General features: G+C 40.4%; 3 protein-coding genes across 6 annotated transcripts; 1 reads left to right on the top strand and 2 right to left on the bottom strand.

The window, feature by feature from the left end:
- Positions 1-1,111: 1,111 nt before the first annotated feature.
- On the bottom strand, positions 1,112-6,885 carry fam83e (family with sequence similarity 83 member E). 2 transcript variants are annotated; one of them, XM_034083845.1, is made up of 7 exons: positions 5,745-6,885; positions 5,075-5,221; positions 4,036-4,160; positions 3,304-3,654; positions 2,607-2,844; positions 2,324-2,530; positions 1,112-1,507 (listed from the first exon to the last, which is right to left on the bottom strand). In XM_034083845.1, the coding sequence occupies exons 1-7, from the start codon at positions 6,210-6,212 to the stop codon at positions 1,331-1,333; spliced, it is 1,713 nt and encodes a 570-aa protein (XP_033939736.1). In that variant the 5' UTR covers positions 6,213-6,885; the 3' UTR covers positions 1,112-1,330. The 2 variants fall into 2 exon arrangements, with proteins under 2 accessions (XP_033939736.1, XP_033939737.1); XM_034083846.1 differs by having other exon boundaries at positions 2,607-2,841.
- Positions 6,886-7,191: 306 nt separating this feature from the next.
- On the bottom strand, positions 7,192-14,327 carry emp3a (epithelial membrane protein 3a (MAM blood group)). 3 transcript variants are annotated; one of them, XM_034082740.1, is made up of 5 exons: positions 14,203-14,327; positions 8,870-8,998; positions 8,583-8,685; positions 8,330-8,470; positions 7,192-7,749 (listed from the first exon to the last, which is right to left on the bottom strand). In XM_034082740.1, the coding sequence occupies exons 2-5, from the start codon at positions 8,945-8,947 to the stop codon at positions 7,574-7,576; spliced, it is 498 nt and encodes a 165-aa protein (XP_033938631.1). In that variant the 5' UTR covers positions 8,948-8,998; positions 14,203-14,327; the 3' UTR covers positions 7,192-7,573. The 3 variants fall into 3 exon arrangements, with proteins under 3 accessions (XP_033938631.1, XP_033938630.1, XP_033938632.1); XM_034082739.1 differs by having other exon boundaries at positions 8,870-8,982; XM_034082741.1 differs by having other exon boundaries at positions 8,870-8,949.
- Positions 9,005-13,737, top strand: LOC117446525 (piggyBac transposable element-derived protein 4-like). The gene is made up of 2 exons (XM_034082738.2): positions 9,005-12,614; positions 12,756-13,737. Exons 1-2 carry the CDS (start codon positions 11,748-11,750, stop codon positions 12,948-12,950), a joined length of 1,062 nt encoding a protein of 353 aa, XP_033938629.2. The 5' UTR covers positions 9,005-11,747; the 3' UTR covers positions 12,951-13,737.
- Positions 14,328-17,423: the final 3,096 nt, after the last annotated feature.

Genomic DNA, 17,423 nt, shown 5'->3' with positions numbered 1-17,423 from the left:
AAACTAATGCCATGGGCAAGGCCAGGCAGGAAACAGGTGACTTATCAGTAACTTTAGACATCGTAACATAATTTTAAACGAGATTGTATTGTAGATTATACATTTTTGTGATACTAATTGTATGATATTTACCTTGTTCATTAAAAATTAAAATATATATTTTTTTTAAATATATTTTTTTTAAATATATATTTTTTTATTTAATATTTTTTTTTATTTTGTATCTGGCAAGAGGTGGGGCGGCGCCCCTATGGGCCGGCCGCCACTGGTGAGACCTACAGTACAGAGACGGTTTAGAAAATATATTAATTTGACCCTATAGAAAAGCTGTGTTATTTATAGCGAAGAGTGAGTGTTATTTAAAAACAATGTATGATGAGTGAGGTTGTGTCCGAAAAAAATAAAATAATAATAAAACATTTTTTTTTTTTTTAATCTTGTCACTGAGGGCCCTCTTTGCCCAAGGGCCCCTGGGCACTTGCCCAGGTTGCCCATATGGTTAATCCGGCCCTGGTGATATGGCACTTTGTTAGCGTGATTGCACAGTATAGGTTGTCTGTGGCTGTGTGCACCTGGTGTCCTGTGGTGTCTCCTCCCCTCTCACCTGTGTCTTGTTGTGATGATTGGAGGGTGGGTATTTAGGCTCTGTTGCCCTGTCTGTTGAGAAGGCTGGGTGTGTGTGAGAGATCCTTGTGGCTGCAGGATGGGTGAAAGGAGAACCGCAGATTGAGGCGGTGAACTTTGTGCCCATGTTTTTAATAAATGCCCACGCCGGGTTATATTTTTGGACGTTCTGCCTCCTTGCTTGGTCGGGCCGCTCAATTGTCAGCTTCACACTGTTCAACAAGCACATAACCTCATGTGCGTTAACTGTTAGCAAAAGTATTTGTGTCTTTCTTCTTTAAACCTTTAACGTCATCACCTTTAAAACGATTATTGCATTAATTTCATATACCATCTATTTCATGATATACTATATTAATTCCAATTAATATAATATACAAATCCTGACCTTCATACTGTATCAAAACAAATGTACATTTATATCCATTCAATAAAGGTCTACAAATATGTGTTATTCTATATTTCAATCAAAAGGTCCCATTACATATTAATACTATTCAAGAGGAACAACATTAACCAAATAAAAAAACAGGTAGAGGTAGAATTTACAGACATGCATATAACAATGGCTTTATTCTCAGAGTCATAGCCTGATTTGGGTTAACACTGCAGAGGTTGTAACCATCCACTGTTGACGGCTGTCCTTGGTCAGTGAAAACAAATGTTTTTACAGAAGTTATTGATCATGTATGTTCTTCCTTGCTTCTCATTCCTGCTTTCCCTCCGCCTCTGCGAGTGACCACCTCCAGGACGCATAAGAGGAGCTGCGGGGCCTCTCTCTGGGCAAAAGGTTTTGTTGACTTCTGTACAATAACGGTTTCAACTCATCGTTCCTCTTCCTCATCAGGTTAAGAGCAGGTGTCATTTGATCTGGGTCAAAGCACTGTCAAAGAAAAAAGGAGATTTAAGGCACCAAAAACACATTCAAATCATATCATTACAAGTTATGTTTAGCTTAATATGCAAAATATCCATTACCTTATTAAATATGTTTGATTTAAATATACATGAAACACAAATCTGATTATTGGATAAAGGCTCAATATTCATATTTATCACCTAAAGTTACAAAGACATTTTTTTTTTTTAAATGTTTTTGTTCAGAGATATTATGTAAAAAAATGGAAATGAGACATTATCTAATGCTGACTTTTGGGTTATACTTACAACTCAATGTCTATTGTGGATGTTTACTTTTCACTAGATATACAATGGGCGACTGTGGCTGCAAGGAAGTGCAGTCGCCTTTCAATCAGGAGGTTGTGGGTTCGATCACAGCCCTTGCAGTCAACATGTTGATATATCCTTGGGCAAGATACTTAACCCCGAGTTGCTCTCGATGGCATGTGTGAATGTGTTGTGTGAATGTTAGCTTACATGTGCAAATGGCACTGCTCTGTATGAATGGTGTGAATGATGACTTGTAGTATGTCAAATGCTTTGAGTGGTCTTAAAGACTGGATAAAGCACTATATAAGTAGAGTCCATTTTCAATTTTACCAAAATAGCCCAAACTCTTAAAATGATCCATTGCATTAAAAATATGTTTTTTCCTGTATTGTCTTAGCTTAAAAAGAGTAACATCTCTGTAAGCTTTGAACGGGGCTGTTCATTTATTTTCGTAAGAATTATCTCCTCCTCCATCACTACTTCTTCACAAGCACATACAGAAAGAGATATAAATAATCCACACACTTACACTAGCCATAAACCTTGGCACCGGGACTCCCCTGTTTTGTGTTTTGTTTACACTCAGCTCCATCATAGTCTGGGTCAGTTCTGATGCGGCGGCCTTCGATCCCTTCCTGATCTGTCCTGAAGGGCTCTGCTGGGGATGAGTTATCTTCATGATGTTACTCAGGGATTTGTAGCTCTCAGACTGCGGCACCATTAGGATCAGAGGTTTCTGTGAGGAGAGAAATGCATCTCAGTTTTCCACAATTTTAACTCAAGTGCTTTGGTAGAAAAGGCCTGTTACTTACTCTAGAAGATGGTTTGTTCTCCATGGGTGAGCTAGTTTTATTTATGCTTCCCACTTTTCCCAATATGGCTTCCCTCTTTAAGGTCTCTCTTCTCTCCGAAAACGGAAGGATGTTTATATGGTGTGTTGGTTCTATTCCTTTATCATCAAGTCTTGTTCGTGTTCTGTCATCTAAATTGGTGCTCTTCTCTGCAGAGAGTTGTCGGGAAATAGCCTTATGTATTATGTGATCCACCCTGCTGGGAATAAAAACAATAACACAATAAATCAATAATTTTCTATGGAAATAATCAAGATTCCAGGAAACAGATTAGCATACAACGTTATTAGAAGAAGACAAGAACAAATACTCTTCATCAGTATTATTTAAAAAATGACTGTAAGAAAACATACTTGAAAGTTGGTAATTTATGTTTCGATACACCCTGTCACATACAGAAAGAAAGCAATATATAAGTCATGCAAACAACCTGTAACACAAAATATTACACAACAATTCTGTGCTAGGGGAAATTAATTAGAGAATGAAAAGAAACAGAAAACATGTTTCGATTTTTCATTTGAGTGTCAGTTTTCAGTATTAAGTTACATTTTAATTAAAAATACCAACATTGTATTTGTGTAAATGACAATTTTAAAAGCATTCTGTATGATTGGTCCAAATACAACTTAGATTGAAGTCAAGATGATCCATGTACCTTTTGTTATCCTGCATTTCCTTGGTCATGATTTCATCGTGTTGATCAAGAGGACTGCACTTTGTAGTGTGTATAACCCCCATGGCTACCCAGTCAAGGAGGGAATCAGCAGGTGGGGATGGAGGATTGGTAATCTCAGGCTCATACAGGTGATGTATTTGAAACCCGAGATCTGAGGGGTCTTTCAGATGATGAGTCACATCTCCATGAGTCCCTGCCTCCCTCCATGTGTCGGGGACAGGGAGTGAAGCAGCAAAAAGGGTCCTGAACTCCCTGTCGAATGATTCTACCACTGGGCCGTTCAGAACGGTGATCAGCTGCCGGTGCAGGTGGGCGTCGGTCCATGTGAGGCTGCAGAGTGCAAAGATAGCTTGTTATATCAGTGTTTCCGATACATTTAAAGGAAAATGAAGGATGACAGTAAATATTAGGATCAAAACCAAACATTCAATCAAGCTGTAAGCCAAGGATGTAACAATATAGTATGAAAATGTAAAGAAAAAGTTAATTTAACTGTCAGTTTATTAATTGTTCTAGGAAAATACAACCAAAAAAAATGATGGGAATAAAGTACCCATCATTATAACCTTTTTGTATTGAATATAGAAAGTAATGGGTCTATTGAAATTATAAACAATACAAAAATGGCATGAAGTTATTATCCACATGTCAATGATGATTTCTACAATAAGGAAAACAATGGGAAATGAGGTAAATGAAACAACTGCTCACCTGTAGCTGCCATGAATCACTGTCTGTAAATCGAACAGAAGGAAATTATCTTTCATTTCTCCGACCACCATTCTTCCTGTCCTCGAACAAAAGGTTTTCCCACCAAGAACACGTACCTGCATGTTCTGCCAAACCACAAACCAGAGTTGAAATTTGAGATAGAAGGAAATGAAAAAGGTGTTGTTTATCTTTGATACAATGAGATGATGCGGTATAATATCTTACACAGGGTTTATAGTAAACAAGAGTATCCATGCAAGGGGCCCTGTGAGGCTGTACTATAGACATAGCAGTGCTTTGAGCCAAAAGCTAATGTCAGGGTGTAAACATGCTTACATTCACACGGCTGATGATTAGCAGAAACAGGTTTACCATGTTCACCATCTTGGTTTAGCATGTTAGCATGCACAAATGTGCAAGTTAGTAACAGAAACAAAGTAAAGATGAAGAGATGTGATTGTCATTAGTTTTGCACTTTTTTGCGTCATTAACCAAAGTATTTGGCCTGAGGGCATCAGATGAAAGTTAAGGGATCACCAACCTGACAAAATTCATTCTGAGGGGTTGTAATGTCTTCACCAAATGTAATGGCAACCAATACAATAGTCAATGCAGTTATCTAAAAACTACAAATGTCAACCTCATGGTGAGCAAGTCATTTTTGGGATGGAGAACTTAAAATTTGGTTCATTCATCAATTTCATAAACTGCTATCATGAAATGAATTGATATCTTGTAGTAGGGTATTCAACATCAGGCACAGCATTTCACCAAGAGAAACAGTCAACTGTGAATGCTCTGCAACCAGTTTAACTGTTGTCAAGAGTACATTTCACATTCCTAAGATTATTCAACAGGAATGTAAGAGACACCACTACACAAAATGCAGTGTATCAAGTTTATAACAACGCTAATGTAACCTTAAGATGTAACCCAGTGGCCCTTTTGACTGGCGGTGCTTGGGTTCATTTATTGTCATGTCAAACATACCCAATCAAATGGCTGCTAGGTGTGTGCTAATTTGCAGGAGGTGACTCACCGGATGCCTGAGCCTGTTGAGCGTGAAGTTCTCTTGAATGGACCTTTGGTTCAGGATGATGTACACAGGGACACCCCGGGAAGCAGCTTTGTGTAAATCTCCAATAATTGCACTATCTGTCAACCTGTCCGTCACAATGGCAATTACCTGTGTATTATACAAATATGTCCCTTAGTCTGTACTTGATCAGATTGTCCAGAAAGTGGCATACACAAAATTGAACCCTTTATTTCTTCTTTATTTTTCTAAAAGATTAAAGATATCATATTGATGCAGAAAAGGAAGATGTGATGCTACTTCACAGAAGTAAAACTGAACTAATATTAACCACAAAAGCAGTACAAGTAGTTTGGGTTGATGCATTAACCCTTAGGCAGCATTTGTGTAGTGGAGCTGGTAAAGGTTGCTTCATGTTTCTATATTTTATGTATTGTTGAAAAGTTTAAATTGAAGGAGTTCTTTATATTTTATTCTATTCTTGTAGTACGATCTTTAACTTAAGTCTCCAGATTCATAGCAAAAAATAAGATGTATCTCTGAAATATAGTGGTGTTAAAGTATTAACTCTCAATAAATTACATTATCATAAAAACAGATCTTAAATCAGAGTGTTCCAGCTCTACCATATGAAAATAAACGTGTTTATCCATAACGTGATATATTTGCATACTTCGCCAGCATTTTGCAAGTGCCATCTGATGATCTGCCTGACAGAAGGGTCCCCCTCTGCAGGAGGGCTGGTGTGGACTCTAACGCTGTCTTTGGCTCCCCAGGGGCTCTTCTCAGGCCAGCCCAGCTCCAGGCCCGGTGGTGGTGTGTCTGTGAAGGAGGGGAAGTATGTGGAACAGAAGTCCTCCATCTCTGAGCTGCCGTCCTCTCCATTCTCCTGTCTTTGCACCTGTAGCGGGTGAAGGCGATAGTCCTGAGCCCAGCTGCTTATCTGGCTGACCTCTTCAGAAGACAGGAAGCAGCCGGAGCGCTCTGTGCCGATGGAGCTGTAGAAGGCCTCTGGTCCTGCATTGAGGAGTTTCTCCACTGCCTGACGCTCCTTCTCACAATGGAGGAACTCTGGGGAGGACTCATTCACCGGTAGAAAAACTACATTCTCATCAAGGCTCTGCTCGTGTGAGTTGGACATGACGGCAGCCTGATGTCTCTGTGTAAAACTGCTAACAAAGTTTCCACTACTGACTTCTGTGGTGTGATATCAAATCCAACCCAGACCAGCTCACGTCACCCTTGGATCTAGTTGAAGTAATTCCATTCATTCTTCTGGAAAAAAGTCACAATATCTCCATGTTGGCAAGACCAGCCCCGAAAACATATGATATCTTGAAGGTGCAGACAATGCTCTGTGAGAAAAAGTCCTGGACACATTTTCAATAAATCTATGAGTAAATCATATAAAATACATTGTGTTTTGAACACACAAAACACAATGTGAAACTCACCTCCTGGAAAGCATGTCTCATCTCTCAGGCTTGAGTATCACTAAAAAGCTCTTAAGAGCTATACCTCTTCATCTGTTCCTTCCCATGCCGATCGTCTCACCTCTCCAAACACTTCCACTCCTTCCAACCAACGTTGTTCTCAGATTCCAGACATTCTACAAAGCTGACAGATCCGTTCGCTGCTCAGACACACAGTCTCGAGCCGAATGTGTCGCTCTATGGTCTTCACAGCTGCAGTACTTTACTTAAATCAGAGTCTTTGGTATTCTGGCTCTAGGTCATACACTAAACGCGTTCGACGTGTGTGGCAACAAATAGTGCCGTGTCAACTTTGTCTTAGAGACTGCTTATTAACTCACAGCTCCCTTTTTGGACTGGTCCAGCCTGATAGGTAGGTTTGGAGGCAACAGTTTCACACTACACATAACTTTCCATCTAAAAAAGGTATGATTACAGTAGTTCCCTTTTTATTACCTCTGGGAAAAATGTGTTGGTGAATGTGATACTGCTGAAGTGTAACTGGCCAATATCTTATTAGTTCATTATCAACTTCCTCTGAAATGATGTGGAAAATGCAAGCATACCACATCAAAGTAAGCATTGAATGCCACAACATGTTGACTGATGCTTTAACAACGATTGGCACACCCTTTAGCAACCACAGCATAATATCAGAGGATTGCACCTTCTGTTTACTTTAATAAGTACACAGATATATACAAAACATATCAAACATAATCACAATCATACATTAAGTACATGGTATACATTGATTAGCAAATACTTCCGTTAAAGAATTATTCATGATTAGAAGTTTTCTTGATTTGGTCTTGAGTAACAATAACAATGTGTCTCCTAGAGAGTCACCATCATGACATATCATCCCGCATACCATGTAGCATGGTAGGGTGGATTTTGTGTCTGAAAGTATTACATAATTTAAAGAAGTATTTTCTTCTTAGTCTCTTATCTCCTCATGTACACTATCTTTACTCTGGAATGTGAGTGAAGAGCTCTTTTTTTATTTTGCATATTTTCTGTTTGTGGCTCACTGCTTCTTGCGCAGGTGGGCGTATAGCACTCCACTGACCAGGAGGAGAGGGACACACAGCCAGGCCAGGATGAAACAGTAGCCAAAGCGTCCTTTGCTAAGATCTCTGGATTCACTTAAGATCTCCTTTCTGTGGAAGGTGAAGATGAGGCAAGCAGCAAAGACTGTGAAGCCTGCAGGAGCAAGATATTAAAAGGTTTTAGTTCAAAATGTCTCACCACACCTGTTCATTTCATGGTATGCCTGTGTGACTACCTGATAAGGATTAATTAGGATCCCTTTGTAAATATAAATAAAACATTTTGAAACAGAATTCTCGAAAACAGATGGGCATGTATGTTTTTACAGGATTAACTAGTGCATTTATAGGGGACTATAATTAACTAACATTTTCCGTTGTAGATTATTATAGTCTTGTTTATTATTAATAGCAGCAAGACTATGAATGTGGGATAGACTGATATTCAAATTGATAGAACTATATATTCATCTAAATTAATATAAAGGCACGATTCCAAAAAAACACAAAATAATTAGAGAGAGAAAAACCAAGCTTATTTCACTCATCAAGTTATACTTTGACAGAGGTCTACTCTCGTAACAACTGTAGAAACAAAAGCTACATTTGCAAAGAAAATATAAGTGCAGTCAAGTTTTCACAAAAGATTCAAAGCTTTAATGGCCCTTAAAAGTGAAAAAATAATAAAAGCTGACAACATTTGATATGGCTTATGTAATAACTCAAGACTTCACCTGCAAATGCCTGACAGAGGCCTGTGAAGTAGAAGAGTCCTCCTCTGGACATGGTGACCAGCTGACCGAGAAAAACCAGGAAGGAGATGGAGGAGAAGACCACAGAGAGGACCATGAGGGCCTGGACCGACTGCAGCCAGTCTGGGAGTGTGAGTCAGAGAATGAGTGTAAGACATTCACAAGCAAAACACAATGCAAAACTTGACCAGTAAATAATGCAGGCTAGCATGCAAACAAATCATTTAAAATGTACCGCTCTCATTTGTAGCAGCACACATCCAGGTCTTCGTGGCATTATCATGGAAGCAGTTATACCAGAGGTCTGTGATTTCTAAATCATCCCATATCCACCAGGACTGCAGAAAGAATAAAAGAAAGCAAAAAGAAAGATTGGTTCAGTTTTCAAAGACAGATTCTCAGAATAGCACAAAACCACAGCTGGCATTAGTTGATGCGCAGCATTTGTGTGAGCCTTTATTCACATCATACAGGGATCAACAGTGACATCTACTGTAGGAAGAGAGAAAACATGCGTCTCACCTTCTCCAGGGTGGAGATGAGGAGCATGGCCAAGGTCACCAAATGCAGCACGGTCATGAATATGAGCAGGAAAACCATGGCTGCTTGGAAATGAGGGAAGAGTGTGGTATATCCTGTGTACAAACAAACCTGTAATGTAATTTAGTTGGAATGCTGATACAGCATTCCCACTATATGTTATTCTACGCACAAAAAGTTTATTATTATTCCGCCGGAATTTTGGCCCTCTTCTCCTCCCGCATTGAACATCGCAGAAACTCCGTGCAAACATCACAACGTTCAGCTCGGTCGGGAATCGATGGCTATTACTTTTCTCATTCATAACTTTCATAATTCATCACATTTTTAACATTGAAGTCAATGGAGAAATTCTTCAGACTTCAACAAATATTCATGCGACTTCAACTGCTAACTGTTCATTCATACTTTCACTCAGAAACCTCATTCCAACTTTAAAATGTTACACATCTTTCTGACATTATTCATGTAACACAACTTAAATCTGATTCTTACTTTTAGAGATATTAAACATTGTTCAGACCTTGTTAAAGAGGTTTTCTTCAGATTTTAACATTAACTAGAGTGCGTGATGTCACAGCTAGAGGGTCGGAAATCTTGAAATTTGCCTTCATAATTTTGCCATAATTCCCAAACCCTACATTCCTGAGACATCATTTTTCATGACAAACGTAGGAAAACATCTCGTAGCTTGAAAAATGACAAATAATTAAGGAAAATAATTCAACAAAATGCCTCTTGAGGGCATGAAGTGACAAAAAGTTTCAACATGCTTCCATTAAAGCCCAGTGTAATTTCAGGTTGATATTTCCTCACGACAGCAGCCGCACACCTTTAGTTAAACTGCCAAAAAGGTCACATTATTAACCCGAAAGTACACAACAATTACACTCACGGTTTTCTCATAACTTCAGTGAAAATGCTCCAAACGCCCCAAAACTTCACAGGTTTGGTAACGATGCAGCCATCAACGCATCTAAGCGTATTATGGGATGTCATCAAATGCCGTTGGCATGGCGACAGATTATTCACCATTAAGTTAGTTCAAAAGTTTGCAGTTCAAATATTCTGCTTCTTTTCCAAGCCTTTTTACTTTCTTTTCTTCTCTCATCACAAATTCAAGCACCCAGTGTTCATGTATCATTATTTCAATCTCAATTCTTCACTTTATTCTTACACATTACATTTCAGCATAGCAGTTTAGCGTTAGCTTTTCAGCATAAAGCATTCCCACTAGCAATTTCTTCAGGAATTGCATTCTCTAGTTATAATTATAGATCTGTAAAATCTGTTTGGGCTACAGGAGTGATGTAATGCTCATCAGCAGGTTTCCTCTTGTATTGTATTTGTTCAAAATACCTTTTTTTCTAATAGTGTCCATCTGACTATATGTATTAATCATTTGTTTGACACTTCTTTAGCAGCTGCGTGTTTGTTCTGCCATTGTAGCCAGGGAATGAACAACAATGTGACGGAACCTTCTGCCTATATGTAAAGTATCAGTGTGACATCACAACTGAATGAAAGTGAAGTTGCCTTTTAAAAGGCACGTTTTGAAAAAATTGAATTCTCCGTTTTTATGATAAAACTTTGATATTTGTGAATCAGCAGCTTTATGGTCCATTTCCAAAATGCTCATCAGATTTCTAAAGGAAGTGGCCTGAAACAGTGGACCCTGTGTCTGCCTCTTGGGGAAACTTTGAGCACTTTCATCACACATCTCAACATCTGCACTGACAATCTCTGCCCATTTATCAGCCACAAGCATGCAAGACACAGAGAGTTTCTCTTCGTCTCCAGAGCAGCTCCGGTCTCTGAGGAATCAGAACATCAACTCCCTGGAACAATTGTAAACAAGCTTTATCCTGAAACTTTACCTAACAAGGGTCTGACATATCCAAAGTCAAAGATCCTTGCAGTATAAAGGATGATTATCCATCATAATACATCGGGTTCAATTTGAGAAAAAAACATTTAAATTATCTTATGATACAATGTCATATTGTGTTAAGATTGATAACAATCTAGCGCCTCTTGAATAACTTCCGTTTCTTTGTTTTTGTACGCTTTTGTACAATTATGGTTAAAGACTCTCCATTTTTCTTACACCGTATATTGAGCAAGGTTAAATTGGCAAGAGGATAATAATGAATCAGACTGATAGTGCTATTTTTCTTTCAAATATTTTATAGATATTGTGATAATATTATCACTGGTGCATTGCTTTTGCCATGATAATTGTTTAGTGAAAGTCTGAAATCTTTACAGCCCTTAGCCAAAAAGGCATTTAAAACCCTTAAGAGTCCCTGGGGCCATTTTTCAGCCATTCGGGTTTTCATGTTCATGCCATTTTAGCTGTGTTGAATGAATATTGCTCAAACTTGCCAGAGGATATTCTTTTTTAGTTGTATATTGAATTGTCGTCTCAGTTTTTTTAATTAGCCTAAAATGGCTAAGCTACACATAAACCGACACATTAGTTCCTAGCGGCAAAAAATGCCCCATTGAAAACCATTGAAAATGCTTTTTTTGACCCCACATTTATCTTATCATAAACTCTTGATTTCCTTTATGTTAAGATTTCATTTTGGACTTCTAGCTTTCAATTTTCAATTTTTACATTTGTCTACAAGATGGTGATAATTTTAACCCTTTGAAGCCTGTGCAAAATGTCACACGTGACTGTTTTCAGCAAGGGTTACTTGCTACTGAAATGATGTGTGTGTCACTTTTGATGTTGGATAATGGTGTGTGTGTGTGTGTGTGTGTGTGTGTGTGTGTGTGTGTGTGTGTGTAACCTCAAAAGACTTTTCTCTTAGAAGGCCACACTGCGTAATAATCTAATTCAATAATAAAAACAATGATTTGCGAGAACCAAAACAAAATTGGACTTTGTTTTGGTTCTCGCTCAGGTGCACTGCAGCCATGGTATTACTATCAGTGCAGGAGTAGTCTCTTTGGAGATGGCAAGGCATTACAGCACACATGCACTCCGGGACGGAGCATTTTCCGAGCCACGATGTCCCACAAGAGGTTTCACCAAATCAGCCGAACACTGCGGTTCGACGACAAGCTATCCCGATTGCGGCGCCGTGATGACAAGCTGGCTGCCTTCCGCAAAGTCTGGGATATGTGGACGCACCGCCTGCCGATGCTGTTCAGCTCATTCAGCGACGTCTGCGTGGATGAACAGCTCGTCCCATTCAGAGGCAGGTGCAGCTTCAAGCAGTACATGCCAAAAAAGCTGGCCAAATACGGTATAAAGATTTGGGCAAACTGTGATGTAAAATCATCCTACGCCTGGAGACTGCAGGTGTATACAGGCAAAGCAGCTGGCAGTCGTCCTGAAGTCAACCAGGGGATGAGGGTGGTCCTGGAGATGACAGAGGGGCTCCAGGGACACATCATTACCTGTGACAATTTGTTCACGTCCTTCGCACTGGCTGAGGAGCTGCTCAGGAGAAAACTGGCCCTGGTTGGCACAATTCGCCGAAACAAGCCTGAGCTTCCCCCTATTTTGCTCCAGGCAAGAGCGAGAGCGATCCTCTCCTCCACCTTTGCCTTTACGAAGACCCACACACTGGTCTCTTACATCCCTCAACAGGGCAGGAATGTGCTGCTCCTAAGCACGAAACACCCCAGTCCAGACGTAAGCGACGAAATGAAGAGAAAGCCAGTCATAATCAAAGACTACCGATGCAAAGGAGGTGTCGACAACCTTGATAAGGTATACTTTTATATTCTTGTCCGAAATATATGTAGGTTTTTTTCAAATGAGCATTTTCCTATAAAATAATTAATATTTGCATCATGAGAGAAAATGCTTGGAATCATTTATTCAAATTGTCTTGTTTTATGTTTTTGTTAGGTTGTTGCCACAGGAGGAGAACAAATCGCTGGCCACTTGCCTTCTTCCACAACCTGGTCGACATTTCCCATTACAACGCCACGTCCTGTGGACATCAATCGAGCCATCCTGGCAGCAGCAGAAACGATTCAAAATAATCTTGTATTATTCATTTTAGTCAGGCTGGAGTATAGTTTTAAAAGATTTACTCTTTGAAAGTGGGAAAAAATATGAATATATCATATTTTTATGGCAGTTTTTGTGAGGGTGGCATTTTCTGGCCTTAGGAACACGAGTGTGAGTTTTTGTTTAAATCTAACACTGCAAAAAAAATAACAATGCATTCAAATTAATGTTGTTGCCAATCATTGACCAATCTAGGGACCTAATAATAACAATAATCAAATATTCCTTGAAATGTATTTTTTTTAAATGATTCTAGTTTTTTGTTCTTTTCAATACAAAAACTGTGGAGTTTTTTCAACAAACTGGCATTTAAAGGGTTAAAATTCCTAAAATATAATTCATATTTCATATGTGTATGTCAGGCTGGAGTGGTTTTAAAAGATTGACTCTTTTAAAGTGGAAATAAATATTAATATATCATATTTTTATAGCAGTTTTTGTGAAGGTGGCAATTTATGGCCTTAGGAACACATTTTTTTAAGGGACTCTTAAGGGTTAAATAGGAACAACTTTAAAAAGGAGAAATGAATGACTCAATGGTATGATTCACTTTCTCTATCCAACATTTTTGAGGACACTTGCAAAAACAGGCAATCGCATCATTAAGCAAGACTTTTTGGTTTCATTTCCCATAGATACAGGTATAAATAACTAACGGCAAAAAAAACATAACGGACATCATGTCAAACGTAAATACATTAATAACTAAAAAACGAATAATCCTAAAACAGAAACAAGTGTTATGTGCAGTTTTTCTATGCTGTTATGGGACATTAACTGTGCATTTTGTTAATTGTTGCTAGCCAATTTCATAAATCATTAAATCACTTTTGAAATACAAATGGTGGGGTAGACCTTTCCTTTTTGTAATTGGTCCTCTCTTAACTAGACAGCTTACATTAAGGAATGAGTATCCTACGCCTTGCTCATGTTTGTCTTTCCCACCCAGCTCTGTCCAGAGGGGGAAACCACTGTTTCTGTTCCATTGTGGACAATTCAGAGAGGCATGTGTTTGATTAGATAGTGCTACATCTGGTTTAAATAATGTTGTGGTAACTAGCACAGGCAGTAGGAAGGTGATGATTACAGAAAATGCACTGTTGATCAACAGAAACGCAGCCTTATGAAGGTTAAATATCATAATGAAACCGTATTTTAGCATTTGATCCCATTAGGGAGTGACCTGCATTTTATTGGGCAATAGATTCATCATACTAAGCTGTACGTGAAAGTCCATGAATAATGTCTGTTTAAGCTCACATAACAAAGATGAAGTTCTTACCCTTCAGCTACAGAGCTTTTGAGTCTGTAATGTTCAGTGGTTGTTGACAACTGCTTTCTAGTTGCAGTTATCCTTCCTCTGCCCTTTTCTGGTCTCACAGTCTTGGCTCCAAAACTTCGAAAAGGCTACAGAAAAGGAATGTGGAGTTAAATATAGGAGGAGTCCTCAACACCCATTTCCTCTAGAGTTACTCTGCCCTCCCCCTCAAATGTGTGGTCTGGACCAACTCAATACCAACAATAACATTCCTCGAGAACTGAATAAAAACTGAATATTTCCTCAAAAGCTGCACACATTCAATCTGTATTGAATTGTAGAACTAAATAAGATAAAGTAATGTGTGCTTACGTTTTTTAAGACTTCACACAGTTGAAACACATTTTTGTAATTTCAACTGTGCTGGATGTGTGGGCTCGCAATGGTTACATTTTGTATTATTAAAGCCTCACCTGTGCAAAAGCTGTTCTCATGCTGTGCAGCTGGCATGAGGACCACCACAGTATTTCCAGAGTGAGGTGATTGAAAGGGCTGAATACTGCCCAATCTTTACTTAAATCTCAGACCTCCCAGGACACAACATACAGTGTTTAATAAATGTAATCACTAGGAAACATATCAATTTGCACAAGTATTCCTTTTTGATAAATGACAAAACAATGGGGGAACAATATTATTTGTCCACCAAGGGCGAAAATATATCATCTAATGCAGTGGTCACCAACCTTTTTAAGCCCAAGATCACCGACCTCGGCCTATAGGCCAATAGGTGAAAGGCGAGATCTACCTATTGCAGAATTGAGTAAAAAAGACGGCCCAGACAGTGCTTCCAATTTGAGGCCTTTTATATAGGCTAATTGCATCTGAATTACTGTTACAATGAAGGCTCCATAATCAGCTCACGGCATATAGGCAGGGGTAAAGTGCTTTTTTTATGAGTGGGGGGCGGACCTCACCTCCTCTAGGGGGGTCCTCACCTCCTCTAGGTCCTCATCTCCTCTAGGGGGGTCCGGAGGGATGCTCCTCCGGGAATATACGTCAATCAAGTGGCACCTGCTAACGGGGTGGTGGATGATAGGTTTGCATCTAAAAACGTATTTTTCAAACATTTTTATTTTATTTGTATTTCTTTTGTTATTTTTTTTTTAACGGTCCGCGATCTAACCGCACCACACTACACCACGATCGACTGGTTGGCGACCACTGATCTAATGTCACTAAGAAGACCATAAAAAAGTAAAAGCAAAGTAATACACAACATAAATTGCAAATAATTAACATGCCACAATTTTGCATGACCTCCTCCCCCTTAAAGCACAAAAGTACTTAATACAGAAATATTGTCACTATATGATAATGTTCTTACATGTTCATCAGCACTTTACGGTTATAGCCAATCAATCTAAAAACAACCAGAGGTGGGAAGTAACTAAGTACATTTACTTAAGTACCGTCCCGGGTATTTCCATGTTATGTTACTTTGAACTTCTACTCCACTACAATTCAGAGCTAAATGGTGTACTTTTACTCCACTACATTTATTTAATATCTTTAGTTACTTTACATATTTGGATTAATGATCCATCCATCCATCCATCCATCCATCTTCTCCCGCTTATCCGTGGTCGGGTCGCGGGGGTAGCAGTTCCAGCAGAGAGCCCCAAACTTTCTTTTCCCTGGCGACATCAACCAGCTCTGACTGGGGGATCCCAAAGGCGCTCCCAGGCCAGCGAAGAGATATAATCCCTCCACCTGGTCCTAGGTCTACCCCTTGGTCTCTTCCCAGCTGGACGTGCCTGGAACACCTCCCTAGGGAGGCGCCCAGGTGGCATCCTAACTAGGTGCCCGAACCACCTCAACTGGCTCCTTTCGACGCGAAGGAGGAGCGGCTCAACTCCGAGTCCCTCCCTGATGACCGAACTTCTCACCTTATCACCAGCCACCCTGCGGAGAAAACCCATCACGGCCGCTTGTATCCGCGATCTCGTTCTTTCGGTCATGAATGACCATAGGTGAGGGTAGGAACGAAAATGGCCCGGTAGACAGAGAGCTTTGCCTTCTGGCTCAGCTCTCTTTTCGTCACAACGGTGCGGTAAAGCAACTGCAGTACCGCTCCCGCTGCTCCGATTCTCCGGCCCATCTCACGCTCCATTGTTCCCTCACTCGAGAACAAGACCCAGAGATACTTGAACTCCTTCACTTGGGGTAAGGACTCATTCCCTACTTGGAGTGGACAGTCCATCGGTTTCCTGCTGAGAACCATGGCCTCAGATTTGGAGGTGCTGATCCTCATCCCAGCCACTTCACACTCGGTTGCGAACCGATCCAGTGAGTGCTGAAGGTCGCAGACCGATGAAGCCATTAGAACCACATCATCTGCAAAAAGCAGTGGTGCAATCCTTAGTCCACCGAACTGCAGACCCCTTCCCCCACGACTACGCCTCGAAATCCGATCCATGTATATTACAAACAGGATTGGTGACAAAGCGCAGCCCTGGTGGAGGCCAACCCTCACCGGAAATGGGTCCGACTTACTGCTGAGGACCCGGACACAGTTCTCGCTTTGGGAGTACAGAGATTGGATGGCCCTGAGTAGAGACCCCCTCACCCATACTCCCGCAGCACCTCCCACAGTAACTCCCTGGGAACTCGGTCATACGCCTTCTCCAAGTCTACAAAACACATGAAGACCGGATAAGCGTACTCCCAGGCCCCCTCCAGGATCCTTGCGAGAGTAAAAAGCTGATCCGTCGTTCCACGACCAGAACGGAATCCGCATTGTTCCTCCTCAATCTGAGGTTCGACAATCGGCCTGACCCTCCTTTCGAGTAACTTAGAGTAAACTTTCCGGGGGAGGCTGAGTAGTGTGATGCCTCTGTAATTGGCACACGCCCTCTGATCCCCCTTTTTAAAAAGGGGAACCACCACCCCGGTCTGCCATTCCTTCGGTACTGTTTCCGACTTCCACGCAACGTTGATGAGACGTGTCAACCATGACAGTCCCTCAACACCCAGAGCCTTCAGCATCTCCGGGCGGATCTCATCCACCCCCGGGGCTTTGCCACTGTGGAGTTGTTTGACGACCTCAGTGACCTCCCCCCGGGAGATTGGTGTTGATCCCCCGTCATACTCCAGCTCTGCCTCTAACATAGAGGGCGGAGTTGTCGGGTTCAGGAGTTCCTCAAAGTGCTCCTTCCAACGCCCTAACACTCCATCAGTTGAGG

Source organism: Pseudochaenichthys georgianus, chromosome 5 (assembly GCF_902827115.2).
Source record: "Pseudochaenichthys georgianus chromosome 5, fPseGeo1.2, whole genome shotgun sequence".
Classification (NCBI taxonomy): domain Eukaryota; kingdom Metazoa; phylum Chordata; class Actinopteri; order Perciformes; family Channichthyidae; genus Pseudochaenichthys; species Pseudochaenichthys georgianus.
Note: the sequence above shows the minus strand (reverse complement) of the source record. Positions and strands in the feature narration are given on the sequence as shown.

Bases quoted from the DNA above. Each gene is read 5' to 3' on its own strand.
- emp3a (XM_034082740.1), bottom strand. From the start codon at position 8,947: ATGGTTTTCCTGCTCATATTCATGACCGTGCTGCATTTGGTGACCTTG. The intron at 8,686-8,869 runs GTGAGACGCATG...TTCTTTCTGCAG, and splicing joins TCATCTCCACCCTGGAGAAG to TCCTGGTGGATATGGGATGA. The intron at 8,471-8,582 runs GTACATTTTAAA...TCACACTCCCAG, and splicing joins TGCTGCTACAAATGAGAGCG to ACTGGCTGCAGTCGGTCCAG.
- fam83e (XM_034083845.1), bottom strand. From the start codon at position 6,212: ATGTCCAACTCACACGAGCAGAGCCTTGATGAGAATGTAGTTTTTCTA. The intron at 4,161-5,074 runs GTGAGTCACCTC...GTGGTTTGGCAG, and splicing joins TCAACAGGCTCAGGCATCCG to AACATGCAGGTACGTGTTCT. The intron at 2,845-3,303 runs GTACATGGATCA...TTTTATTCCCAG, and splicing joins GAAATGCAGGATAACAAAAG to CAGGGTGGATCACATAATAC.
- LOC117446525 (XM_034082738.2), top strand. From the start codon at position 11,748: ATGATTTGCGAGAACCAAAACAAAATTGGACTTTGTTTTGGTTCTCGC. The intron at 12,615-12,755 runs GTATACTTTTAT...TGTTTTTGTTAG, and splicing joins GTGTCGACAACCTTGATAAG to GTTGTTGCCACAGGAGGAGA.